General features: G+C 43.6%; 1 protein-coding gene across 5 annotated transcripts in view; it reads left to right on the forward strand.

Moving 5' to 3' along the window:
- znf385c (zinc finger protein 385C) overlaps positions 1 to 12,547 on the forward strand; it is a 520,410-nt gene extending 507,863 nt beyond the window's left edge. For all 5 annotated transcript variants that reach the window (XM_072487338.1, XM_072487339.1, XM_072487340.1 and 2 more), the window contains exons 6-8: positions 4,914 to 5,101; positions 9,183 to 9,281; positions 11,401 to 12,547. In XM_072487338.1, the coding sequence (XP_072343439.1) occupies positions 4,914 to 5,101; positions 9,183 to 9,281; positions 11,401 to 11,613 (500 nt within the window). In that variant the 3' untranslated portion in view covers positions 11,614 to 12,547. The remainder of the gene's footprint in view (positions 1 to 4,913; positions 5,102 to 9,182; positions 9,282 to 11,400) is intronic.
- Positions 12,548 to 13,878: the final 1,331 nt, after the last annotated feature.

Here is a 13,878-nt window from a genome sequence, read left to right on the forward strand (position 1 = left end):
GGATTATTTGTGGGAGGTGTTGAGGAGATTTGGTTTTGGAGAGGGGTATGTTAGATGGGTGCAGCTGTTGTATAGGGCCCCGATGGCGAGCGTGGTCACGAATGGACGGGGATCTGCATATTTTCGGCTCCATAGAGGGACAAGGCAGGGATGCCCTCTGTCCCCATTATTGTTTGCACTGGCGATTGAGCCCCTGGCGATAGTGTTGAGGGGTTCCAAGAAGTGGAGGGGAGTACTTAGAGGAGGAGAAGAACACCGGGTATCTTTGTATGCGGACGATTTGCTACTATACGTGGCAGACCCGGCGGAGGGGATGCCAGAAATAATGTGGATACTTGGGGAGTTTGGGGATTTTTCAGGGTATAAATTGAACATGGGGAAAAGTGAGTTGTTTGTGGTGCATCCAGGGGAGCAGAGTAGAGAAATAGAGGACCTACCGTTGAGGAAGGTAACAAGGGACTTTCGTTACCTGGGGATCCAGATCGCCAAGAATTGGGGCACATTGCATAGGTTAAATTTAACGCGGTTGGTGGAACAAATGGAGGAGGATTTCAAGAGATGGGATATGGTATCCCTGTCACTGGCAGGGAGGGTGCAGGCGGTTAAGATGGTGGTCCTCCCGAGATTCCTCTTTGTGTTTCAGTGCCTCCCGGTGGTGATCACGAAGGCTTTTTTTAAAAGGATTGAAAAGAGCATCATGGGTTTTGTGTGGGCCGGGAAGACCCCGAGAGTGAGGAAGGGATTCTTACAGCGTAGCAGGGATAGGGGGGGGTGCTGGCACTACCGAGCCTAAGTGAGTATTATTGGGCCGTTAATATTTCAATGGTGAGTAAGTGGATGGGAGAGGAGGAGGGAGCGGCGTGGAAGAGATTAGAGAGGGCGTCCTGTAGGGGGACTAGCCTACAGGCTATGGTGACAGCCCCATTGCCGTTCTCACCGAGGAACTACACCACAAGCCCGGTGGTGGTGGCTACACTGAAGATTTGGGGACAGTGGAGACGGCATAGAGGAAAGACTGGAGCCTTGGGGGGGTCCCCGATAAGAAACAACCATAGGTTTGCCCCGGGGGGGAATGGATGGGGGATATGGAATGTGGCAAAGAGCAGGAATATCGCAACTGAAAGATCTGTTTGTGGATGGGAAGTTCGCGAGTCTGGGAGCGCTGACCGAGAAATATGGGTTGCCCCAAGGGAATGCATTCAGGTATATGCAACTGAGGGCTTTTGTGAGGCAACATGTGAGGGAATTCCCGCAGCTCCCGACACAAGAGGTGCAGGACAGAGTGATCTCAAAGACATGGGTGGAGGATGGTAAGGTGTCAGATATATATAGGGAAATGAGGGACGAAGGGGAGACTATGGTAGATGAACTAAAAGGGAAATGGGAAGAAGAGCTGGGGCAGGAGATCGAGGAGGGGCTGTGGGCAGGTGCCCTAAGCAGGGTAAACTCGTCGTCCTCGTGTGCCAGGCTAAGCCTGATTCAGTTTAAGGTATTACACAGGGCGCATATGACTGGAGCACGGCTCAGTAAATTTTTTGGTGTGGAGGATAGGTGTGCGAGGTGCTCAGGAAGCCCAGCGAATCATACCCATATGTTTTGGTCATGCCCGGCACTACAGGGGTTTTGGATGGGGGTGACAAAGGTGCTTTCAAAAGTAGTGGGGGTCCGGGTTGAACCAAGCTGGGGGTTGGCTATATTTGGGGTTGCACAAGAGCCGGGAGTGCAGGAGGTGAGAGAGGCCGATGTTTTGGCCTTTGCGTCCCTAGTAGCCCGGCGCAAGATATTGTCAATGTGGAAAGAAGCCAAGCTCCCGGGGGTGGAGACCTGGATAAATGACATGGCAGGGTTTATAAAGCTAGAGCGGATTAAGTTCGTTCTAAGGGGGTCGGCTCAAGGGTTCACCAGGCGGTGGCAACCGTTCGTCGAATACCTCGCAGAAAGATAGATGGAATGGAAAAAAGAAGGCAGCAGCAGCAGCCCAGGATGGGGGGGGGGGGGGGGGGGGGGGTGCACAATGTACTGTGTTGGTTGACCAAAGATTTTCAATAAAATATTTATTTTTTTTAAAAATCAATACCCTCCACCAGTTACTCCTTAATCTTAACAATACAATTAACATGACATTAACAGCCATCCTACCACCAAGGCCCTGACAACGTTCCAGCAATAGTACCGAAGACTTATGCTCCAAAACTAGCCATGGCCATGTTTCAGTAAAGATACAATACTGGCATCTGCCCAGAAATGTGGGAAATTTCCCAGGTAAGTCCTGTGCACAAGAAACAGGACAAATCCAACCCAACCAATTACCGCCCCATCAGCCTACTCCCAATCATTAGAAAAGTGATGCAAGGGATTGTCAACAGTGCTATCAAGCAGCACTTACTCAGCAATAACCTCCTCACTGATGTTTGGATTGAATTCCATCAGGGCTCCTCAGCTCCTGACTTCAGGAGCTTTTCTGATTGGAGGGCTGTGACTAGGGGTGTTCCGCAGGGATCAGTGCTGGGACCTTTGCTGTTCGTAGTATATATCAATGATTTGGAGGAAAATGTAACTGGTCTGATTACTAAGTTTGCGGACGACACAAAGGTTGGTGGAATTGCTGATAGCGAAGAGGACTGTCAGAGGATGCAGCAGGAGTTAGATTGTTTGGAGACTTGGGTGGCGAGATGGCAGATGGAGTTTAATCCGGACAAATGTGAGGTAATGTATTTTGGAAGGTCTAATACAGGTAGGGAGTATAGAGTGAATTGTAGAACCCTCAAGAGTATTGACAGTCAGAGAGATCTTGGTGTACAGGTCCACAGGTCACTGAAAGGGGCAACACAGGTGGAGAAGGTAGTCAAGAAGGCATACGGCATACTTGCCTTCATTGGCCGGGGCATTGAATATAAAAATTGGCAAGTCATGTTGCAACCTTAGTTTAGCCACACTTGGAGTATAGTGTTCAATTCTGGTCGCCACACTACCAGAAGGATGCCGAGGCTTTAGAGAGGGTGCGGAAGAGAGTTACCAGGATGTTGCCTGGTATGGAGGGCATTAGCTCTGAGGAGAGGTTGAATAAACTTGGTTTGTTCTCCCTGGATCGAAGGTGGTTGAGGGGCGACCTGATAGAGGTCTACAAAATTATGAGGGGCATAGACAGAGTGGGTAGTCAGAGACTTTTTCCCAGGGTAGAGGGGTCAATTACTAGGGGGCATAGGTTTAAGGTGAGAGGGGCAAGGTTTAGAGGAGATGTACGAGGCAAGTTTATATGAATAGGATGGGAATAGAGGGATACGGACCTCGGAAGTGTAGAAGATTTTAGTTTAGACGGGCAGCATGGTCGGCGCAGGCTTGGAGGGCCGAAGGGCCTGTTCCTGTGCTGTACTTTTCTTTGTTCTTTGTTCATTATAGCCTTTTCACATACATGGGCAGAAGAGCTGAACTTCAGAGGTGAGGTGAGAGTCGCTGTGCCAGACATCAAAGCAGAATTTGACCGAGTATGGCATCAAGGGGCCCTAGCAAAGCTAAAGTCAAAGAGAATCGGGGGGAAACCCTCCACTTGTTGAAGTTGCACCTAACACAAAGGAAGGTGGTTGTGATTTTCACTTCAACACCGGGGCATCATCTTTAGAGATACTCATGGTGGTGACCTCGACCCAATCACCTTCAGCTGTTTTATCAATGACCTTCCTGCCATCATAAGGTCAGAAGTGGGGATGTTCGCTGATGATTGCACAATGTTCAGCACCATTTGCTACTCCACATGTAGTGAAGCAGTCCATGTCCAAATGCAGCAAGACCTCAACAATAACCAGACTTGGCTGACAAGTGACAAGTAACATTTGCACCATACAGGTGCCAAGCAACGATCAGCTCCAAAGAAAATTGGAATCAACCATCCCCCTTTGACATTCAATGGCATTACTGTTGCTGAACCCCTCACTATCAACATCCTGGGGCTTGCCGTTGACCAGAAACTGAACTGGACAAGCCATATACATCCTGTGGCTACAAGAGCAGGTCAGAGGCTGGGAATCGTGTGGTGAGTAACTCATCATCTGCAACGCACAATTCAGGAGTGTGATAGAAGATTATCCGCTTGGCTGAATGAATGCGGCTCCAAGAACACTGAAGAAGCTTGACATCATCCAGGACAAAGTGGCCCGCTTGATTGGCACCTCATCCACCACCTTAACCATTCAGTCCCTCCTCCACCGATGCACAATGGCAGCAGTGTGTACCAGCTACAGGATGCACTGCAGCAACTCACCAACATTGCTTTGATAGCATCTTCCAAAGCCGTGACCTCTACCACCTAGAAAGGCAAAGGCAGCAGGTGCATGGGAACGTCACCACCTTGAAGATCCCCTCCAAGCCACACACCATCCTGATTTGAAAAACAGTACCTTCACTCACTATGTAAAAATCCTAACAGCACTGTGGGTGTACCTACATCACATAAACTGCAGTACTTCAAGAAGGCAGCTCACCACCACCTTCTCAAGGGCAATGAGGGAGGATCAATAAATACTGGTCTAGTCTGCGATACCCACATCCCATGAACGAATTTTTAAAAATTGTTCTGTGAAAATATCCAACTTAAAACAATCATTAACCTATAAAACGAGGGACTTTTCTAGTTCTAAAAATGTGAGAACTATAATGCATCAATACACGTCACATCAGAGCAAGATATCAATGTCTCCCATATGTTCTGATAAAAAAAAATCTGCATTCTAATCATGAACAATCTCTAGTTATCTGAACTGCTATTTCAGTCAACTGAGTTTGAAGAGGCTGACTGTCGAATGGTTTTGTCTGATCGTGTGTATTTTTAAAACCTTGGTGGCCAGTCTTGCTGTAATTAAAAAATTCATTGTTAAGTCTGATGTGTTGCAATATAATCATCTGGTTCTTTCTGTTAGGGTCCAAGCATAAGTCAATGCTGCAGGGGCAGAACAGTCACAACAGAAGAAGCAGACTGAGACTCTTCCCGCGGACTTTGTACAAAACCAAACGCATCGGTAACAAAGGGAGCATTGGCCTACAGAGCAAGGCTTTTCACTGCAATATCTGTGAAATATATGTCAACTCTGAAACACAACTCAAACAGGTGAGTTAAAGTTAGAAATATTTCTCCTGGAACCTAGGAAGTTGAGGTCTCAAATCTTACTTTGTGCGTTCATCAAAAGAATCGCATTACTTAAAGACTGATTGATATGGATCTGAAGTTGATTGGGTAAATGTTGTTTCTGAAGCAGCCCCGATAGTAAAGCTCTTTTTGGTGCTTTTGTGAAATTAGGTGCAACCTGCTGTAATTAGTTCCAAGCAAGCAGCTTTAGTTGAGTGAGTGTTCCTTTATCTAATTGCAATCTATTCTAATCCAACACCTCAGCATGCGCTGTTTGTGTAAATACAGACTTTTGGGTAGTAGCCATTTTACTCACCACATGGAACATGCACCCTGCATTCCGCTGAATGTCTGCTTACGCCACCCTCCCCCAACAACTCCACTAGTGATACGAGTGGGCTTCCCAGCCCTAAAAGATTTAAGCCATAAGACAATTAAACATCGGAGCAGAAGTAAACCATTCAGCCCATCGAGTCTGTTCCGCCATTCAATGGAATCAGGACTAATCAGATGTGATAATCCTCAACTCCACTATTCCACCTTATCTCCATAATCCTTGATTACCTTACTGATTAAAAATCTGTCTATCTCAGCCTTGGACATACTTACAGCTTTCTGCGGGAAAGAATTCCACATATTCAATACCCCCTGAGAGAAGAAATTCATAGAATCCCTACAGTGCAGAAGGAGGTCATTCAACCCATTGAGTCTGCACCAACGCTTTGAAAGAGCAGCCTACCTAGGCACAATGCCCCACACTATTAACGTAACCCAGTATCCCCACCTAACCTTTTGGACACTAAGGGGCAATTTAGCATGGCCAATCCACCTAACCTGCACATCTTTGGACTGTGGGAGGAAACCTGAGCACCCGCTGACATGGGGAGAAAGTGCAAACTCCACACAAACCTGTCGCCCGAGGTCAGAATAGAACCTGAGTTCCTGGCGCTGTGAGCAGCAGTGCTAACCACTGTGCCACCTTCCTCATTCCTTGCCTTAATAGGGCGACCCCTTATTCTGAGATTATGCCCGCTGGTCCTAGACTCTCCCACAAGGGGAAAGAACCTCTGAGTGTCTAACCTGGCAAGGTTAATCTCCCAAACAACCACCTTCTGACTGTTAAAATAAATTGTTTCTGTTTCAAATTTTATGAAATTATCTATAAAAATATTGGAACTACAAGAAAAGACTATTTGACGCTGCAGGGTCGCTGGAGGCAGAAGGTATGAAACCTCCAGGAATACATCCACCCACATCCCTCAAATCTGGAATTCTCTTCAACTTCTCACTCTTGTTACCCCCATGACAGCCTATTCCAAAGCCTAACTTTCTGACGTTGCCTATGGAAACTGCCCATCATTTCTCTTCCTCTTCCAGCTCGGATTCTCCAACTGCTCTGCAATGTTTCTCAGGACGTTTTATCACAGGAAAGATGCTACCAAATTTCATTCTGGTGCAAATCATTTAAAATATTGGGCCATTGCATGTCATCATTTATTTAGAGATGACAACCAATTGTAACTCTTTGATCTTATTCCTTAATTCCCCTGACTACTAACTTCTAACACTGACTTGTTGCAACCTGTAAAGCCAGAATGTGTAAAATCCTAAATGCACACAATTTCAATAGCTCAATTCAGTATCTAACAGTATGCACATGCAGGCCACTGTTCAAACAAGATTATTTATAATGGGTGGCTTCAGTGCGTACCTGAAACTTTCAACAAAAATATACATGTTAGTTTAACTCGACATCTACGCCCCTCAGTTTTGTTTCTGTCTTTTACAAACAGAGGGAAGTTTGGCCATTCAATGGTAAGGAATAAACACATCTGGCTACAGCAAATATTCACTATGAAGCTATGGATCGTTAGAAATATTCATGTTCATTTCTGAGTTGAGGTAATTTGTACACATTAGCTGTGTTTAATAAATTGGGCTAAAATGTCAGCTTGAGGATTTATATGTGCAGTGCATGAGGCTCAAAGGGACACAGTGGGTGGCATCCCTGCCTCTCAGCTAGACGCTCGGGGTTAAAGTCCAACCCACCAGGACTTGGTGGCCAAGGAATATGCGTTCATAATGTTGCCAGACTGGTTGACATTGGTCTACAACTCCTTCCAACGCACTCCATTGAGCAAGAGAGATTCCTGATAATGTGATGGAAAGAACATTGGAGCCACTACCACCACCACCCATAGCTCCAGAATGTGGAAAGTGCATGTTGCCACAATACCTCGGACAACCTGAGTAAACTATAACACGCCATCAGCACAAGGCTCAATCTCTAGGCTGTGCTTACATTCACCCTAAGCCCAATTCTACTTTCATAGTTAAAACCATATCAGCCTCACCCAGGCAATGAAATGTATCTCTCTATAGTAGAGAAAGGTGGGATATATTTCCTACAGTTTCCATAGTTAACTGAGAGCCAGTGGAATTCATCATCATTCTGAAAGCCAATTCAGAATGCCAGTTTCTAGCGAGACACAGGTCGGAATTCTCCGGCCTTTGGGATCCTCTGTTCCCGCTGGCAGCGCCCCCCCCCCCCCCCATCCCAGGTTTCCCGGCAATGTGGGGAGGCTTCAATGGGAAATCCCATCGGAAAATAGCACTTGAACATCCTGCCACGCTTCTCATTCCCACAAAGGCAGACAGAGGGAGTATTGTAGAGGCCTCCCTGATGAACCAGCTTAAAACTTGTCGTGAGTTCTAAGAGCGAGCTCTTGTGAGGAGTGAGATGGAGAGGTGGGAGCAAGCTGCCAAAGGCTGAAGGATTCAGAGAATCCTCTGTCACAATCTAAACTGGCAGATTCTGATTGGACAAGCCCAAATCATAGATAGTGCCGCGTTCTTCTCATTGGTTACAACTCCTGAATGAAACTACAGAACAAAGCATGGCTGCGCATGGCGGCTAATAAGCAATATCTTATTTTATGAAATTGCAGCTTCTCCTATGTACTTCTGTCAACAGGGATATTGGTTCTGATCATTAGCTTTTCACTAACTTTGAAGAAACCTATCCACAAAGATCTAGCGAACTCTGTGCGGCAGAACTCTCTCCCAGGCAGCACTGTGGGTGTCACTATGCACAGACAGCAGTGGTTCAAGAAGGCAGCTCACCACCACCTTCTGAAGGGCAATTAAGGATGGGCAATAAAACTGCTGACCTAACCAGCAATCCGCAAATACCATTAAATAATTGTTTTTAAATTTCCCTTCTCCCCCCCGGCAGTTTAAATCTGCTGCAAGCAAGGTAAGCAGCAAATCACATTGAAGTATTCTCACAGACAATAAATCAGGAAATCAAAAGCACTTATAGTTCCTTCACCTTTCATTTTAAATTTTGCAGAGAACGCAATGAATGTTTGGGACACCCACTTGGGATTTAGATAGAAGCTAAACATTTTCTAAAATTAAAAATTTGTGTAATTTCTGAGCAAAGTGGAGAAATTTATCATTCAACATCGACAAAACTGCTGTTTTATGGCCAGGGAGAGTGTCTGGCAATAATTTTTAATTCATTACGTCATTAAAAACCCAGTTACATCCTCTTCATCAAAGTGTAACTTTTTCAAGGGTTTTTGCAGTAGATTTGACGGCATTAGAGTGCAAGTTCTCATCAGTTCACAGATTTCCCATTGATTGCAGTCTGGGGGACCTGAACCTGTGCACTCTCTGGAGAAGCGTGGAATCAATGACAGCAACTTGTGGGTATCCCTGTTTAACTGTGCATGTGCGGACTCCAGAAATTGCTGTCAGTTTCAGAGGAGTAATGACAGGGATAGTTGTGCTGTCATTACTATCGCAGAATCCAGGCTGTTCCATTTAATGTGGAGTCTGATGGATAAAGTCATTTTGAGGCTTGCCCTTTTACAGCAGATCTCTTTAAAAGTTATGGCAAATGTTATGTAAAAGTTGCATGAAGACAAAGGGCAAGCAATATTAACTTAATATACTGTTGTTATACAGTGTTAATATTGTACTTTCGCCAAAATGACTGAACAAAGTCTTTCTTTCAAGCACTCTGTTTATTTTTAAGTCTGCTTGATTTCCAATGCAGCACATGACTAGTAGAAGACATAAGGAGAGGCTTACAGGAAAACCATCTAAGCCCAAGTACAGTCCATTTACCAAGCTTCAACAGACTGCGGTGTTGGCGGTGAGCACTCTAGTCCCAGTTTGTTTATTGACATATTTGGAGGATTGGGTAATGACTGCACAGTTTTGTTAACCTTGTTGACTACTTCTTTCATAGTGGCACCAGCGCATTCTGAACATATTACTCCAACTTGGCTGGCTTCTCCAACGACTGAATGCTGGCACACACAATGAGCAAGCCAGTCTATGAAAGTTTGCTATACCACAATATGCATTGAACAAAAACATGATCATATGTATATTGGTTTCTCAAGGAAACACGATCGTCCTGAGAGGTCAACAAAAATGATTTAAATAGAACTGTGCTGTGCAAAAGGAATTAAGCAACACTTGATTCAATTGTCACTTGACATTCCTGTACTCTTAAGCGCCATTTCGCTCAACACTTAAGTAATTCTGTCAAGACTATGATCCAGAATGATAATCTGACTTCCATGAACCTAGGTTAACAATGACCCCAGTTGCGGCGATCTGTTCATGTTATTGTGATGTATTAATAAACTCACACTTTGCGATCCTGCAGGCCAAACTAACAACAATTTGTTTTATTGCAATTTAAAATTAGGAATACATGGGAAAAGAAACCGAAATAAATTTGGTAATAAAATAATGCAACAAACTACCATAAATGTAATGAGCCATGTGTTGCTAAATTGCTTTATTTAGAAAGTAACTTTTGCAAAATGTCAATTAAAAATTAAGCTCTGAATAGGCAAATATTGCCTGACTTCATTTTCTTTCACCAAGGTGCTCATTGTGCACTTATATCTACCTTCACTTTCCAAAGTTTCCCCTCCTGACACAGTTTTAGGTTTGAGGATGAGCTAAAGCACAAGTCTACTCTAGAAAATACCTTCCATGTTAATATTTACACACAAACTTGCTAAAGTTACCCTTCAAAAATTGAATGTAAGGCCACTGGATGTAGAACAATGATAACTATCCCTTGAACAGCTAAATACAAAGTACAATATTGGACAATATATATTGTGCCCAGCCTGGAAATCCAACTTCCAAGGCTAATATCCCGTGTCTTAGCACAATATTTACCAACTTCCCTCTAGAAAGATAAGCTCAGGGGTGGGATTCTCCGTCCCGCCAGCCCCGTTTTCCAGCACAGCATTCCCCCACCCGCAGCGGGATTCTCCATTTTCATTATGGCCACCCCCACGCCACCGGGAAACCCGGGGGCATGGGTGCGCTGCCGGCTATGCGGAGGATCCCCGAGCAGATTTTTTAAAATATTGTTTTTTTGAGTTCCACTGTAATGGTTATAAAGTATGAAGAAAAATACAAGTAAAGGGGAAAAAAGTCAGCATCACCTATATGCAGTATTATCGCAACAGTAAGAAACTGAAGTCAGTGTGTTACCAGTAAAGAGACACGATACCCTTTGAGCGGGAACTTGGTATATTGCAACTATTTTCATAGAAGCAGAGAAGGCAAATAGTAAAATTGGAGGTTTTAAAAAATTATGAAGACTTTGCTTTATTTTTATCAGTGGAAGCTATCGCCTCGGGTTGGCATGTTAGTGACAAAGGTTTGTCAACTTAAAATTGTCATTGGGAGAGTGAACAGAGATTGGGAAAAACTGCTTTATAAAGGGATGCGAGGGTATAAAGTACTTTTCCATAGGGAGTAGTTGAGGCAGAGGCCATAGCAGCTTCTGAAGGCAAAGTGGTTAAATCATTTTAAATGGAAAAAGATGTTGCCAGAAAGAGAGCTGGACAGTGTTCTGGATGTTGTTGTAAAGAGGCAGTATAGATACAATGGGCCAAATGGCCTCCTTCTGTGCTGTAAAGAAGATGCAAAACAGGAACAGGGGTAGACCATAAAGCCCCTCGAGCTTGCCCAGTAATTCAATCCGATCAGGGCTGATTTTCTAACTTAACACCACTTTCCTGTATCTCTTGACTCCCATGGTGTCCAGAAAAATCTTCTCTGCTCCTAAGTTGGATTGATAACGGTGAAATGCCTACGGCAAGATTAAGTGAATATATGAAGGTAGCATGTTGAGAGTCTTGATGAGGACTCAGCTGGGAAGAAGCATAAGTGAAGTCTATTTTGGTCCAGGAATGGTTGGGACAACTTAATCATTTTTATTTATTTTCTTTCATCAGACAAAGATGGCCTTTCAGAAGCATCTCACAAAACCATTGGCAACTGGTTTCTTACCAAATCCTCTAACAGCAGCTGCAGTCTGTGCTCTGCCGAACCTTGCCCTTCGGCCCGCCACACTCTTCCAGACACCATTTCTTGGACCAGCTTTCTTCAGAGCCATGCCCGGCCCTCTGAGGGCGACACATACACCATTTCTTTTTGCACCATATTGACTTCAGGGTTCAAATCATTACAGACATTTTGAAAAACTAAAGGGAACTATGCAGTCATAAATGTGAACGTTATAAGTTATATGCATGGCAGAACTCTGCCTCCTTGCTTTAACATCTATAATCAGCAGTTTTATACTGCAAATATATTTAGATGAACTTCATATTAAGAAAATATGGTTTCAGTTACAAAGACAGTTTCAAAACTGATGTAGATGTGCGTAGGTTTCTGGTAGAACCATGGGTTACCAGTCTATTTTGCACAATATTTTTGTGAGTTCTTTAAACATGTGTCAGTCATTAGTAAAGGTATTCTGTGCGAGGGCGTTTTTTTTTAATATAGAAAAAGAGACAAAAATCTGAAAAAGAACACTTTGAAGAAAAATGGTTTTGAAACCAAAATGGTTGATGAAAAATCAATAGCACATCACAGAACATGCTGCTGTTCATGCAAAGAAGCCTGAAATTAAGCACATGTGCGGCCCCAGTTCAGTTGTCTCAGTTGGGTTGATAACATGGAGGAAGTGAAATGTACCCCCCCCCCCCTTTTAGCTCAGAGTACATTTTCAATATAAAAGTTCAGGAGGAAACTTGAAGGCAATGATGCCAAGAGGCTCAGTGTTACAACTGACTTTCCTGTACTCGACCATCATCCATCAGTTATCATCGCCCATCATGAAGGGAGCTCCACAAATGCCAAGCCCATGTTTAACGGCTGGGAATGGATGGATCAGAAATTTAACCTGAAAGGTTTGAGGGCACTAGCCAATTTGATGATAATTGGAATAATGAGCACACTGTCTATGTGTATTGAGTTTATTGCTAACTGCTTTTGAAAATCTAACAAGAAAATAAGGCAATATCAGATAACCATATATGTTCCAACAATTCAGATTGATAGGTTACCGCCATTTTTAATAAATTCTATTTAAAACATCTTGATAACATTCAAAGCGAATTATTTGCTTAAGACATTAATTTATGGTTTATGTCACACAAGTCATTTTGTTTTCTGGCAAAGTTCAGAGTTTATGTTTTAATGTTCAGTGTTTTCACAAACTTGCCTCATAGAGGCACATTTTCTAATTACAAGTGCCAGCGTTTTGAGTAGCTTTGAGACGAAGCAAAACGCTTTGGATAATGAATTGTATTTATAGCACAGTGGCAGTTGTTGTGTCAGCAAGCCCAAATTAAAACTGGGGCAAAATTATTTTCAGTTAGACGAAAAGTAATTTGGGTGTTCGCTATTTTACCTCAAATAGTTTCATTTATTTGAGGTTTAGAATTCGGTTTGGACATTCCACGTCAGCAGTAAAGCTACCGAAGATGCAGCATATGCATTTTACCAAAGGAAGTAACTGTTTATTTGTCTAACTTGGTCTTCCAACCATACGACTATCTCCCTGAGGAGAGTGGTTGACTCACGAGGAGCAGCTGCCACTCTGTCTGCTTTCACAAAGGAGAATATCGCAGAATTCCATAGGCCTCGGAGGTTCTGGAACTCCCTACATCCTACTTGCCTACTCCATTTTGCTTGGCTTAGGATAGAAGTTCAGCAGAGGAACTAGCTTACACAGGAATTATTGTACTGTTTTGCTATGTAGTTTATATGGGATGGGATATTCGCCTTGCTACGGTTTGTTCTGCAAAGTAATTTTAGTTAGGACCCCACTGTTGATATTCTGCAATGATCATTTTGTTACCGCTATACAAATATGTTATAAAAACTGAATTGACTATTAGTTTCATATCAAAGCTAATTCCATTCATAATACTCAACGTTATAGCATTGGTTTTGGGGGCAAAACATACAAAAAGGAACTGTTTGTTTAATAAGTGGTCTTAGCGCTATCCCCTCAGTTCTTATGCTTTCTCTTCAGTTGTGTTAAGAAAACACCCTCCCACAGCTCCAGATTCACCTGCAGCTTTCTTAATGTGAGATTGAAACAAACACTGTGAATATCATCCTCATAATCTCAGACTTCCCACTGTGAATATCATTTGACCAAAACGTCCAACTGTCATCGGTCAATGGGCCGTTGTTCTTGTGTCTGTCTGTTGTTAACTACTTGGGAGTCATGTGAACGCGTGCCTCCATTTGGTTAGAGAACAAGCGAGGATTGAAGACAAATGTTCTCTTTGGGCTGTCAGTTCTGTGAAATTTGAAATATAGAAGTAACTGTTGAAAAGTATTTTGATAATAGCTATTTTTCTGTCAATGCCGGCTGCCACCAGTCCATCAATCCCCCGGAACCTGGATGAAAATGT

This window comes from Scyliorhinus torazame, chromosome 21 (genome assembly GCF_047496885.1).
Source record: "Scyliorhinus torazame isolate Kashiwa2021f chromosome 21, sScyTor2.1, whole genome shotgun sequence".
Taxonomy (NCBI): Eukaryota; Metazoa; Chordata; class Chondrichthyes; order Carcharhiniformes; family Scyliorhinidae; genus Scyliorhinus; species Scyliorhinus torazame.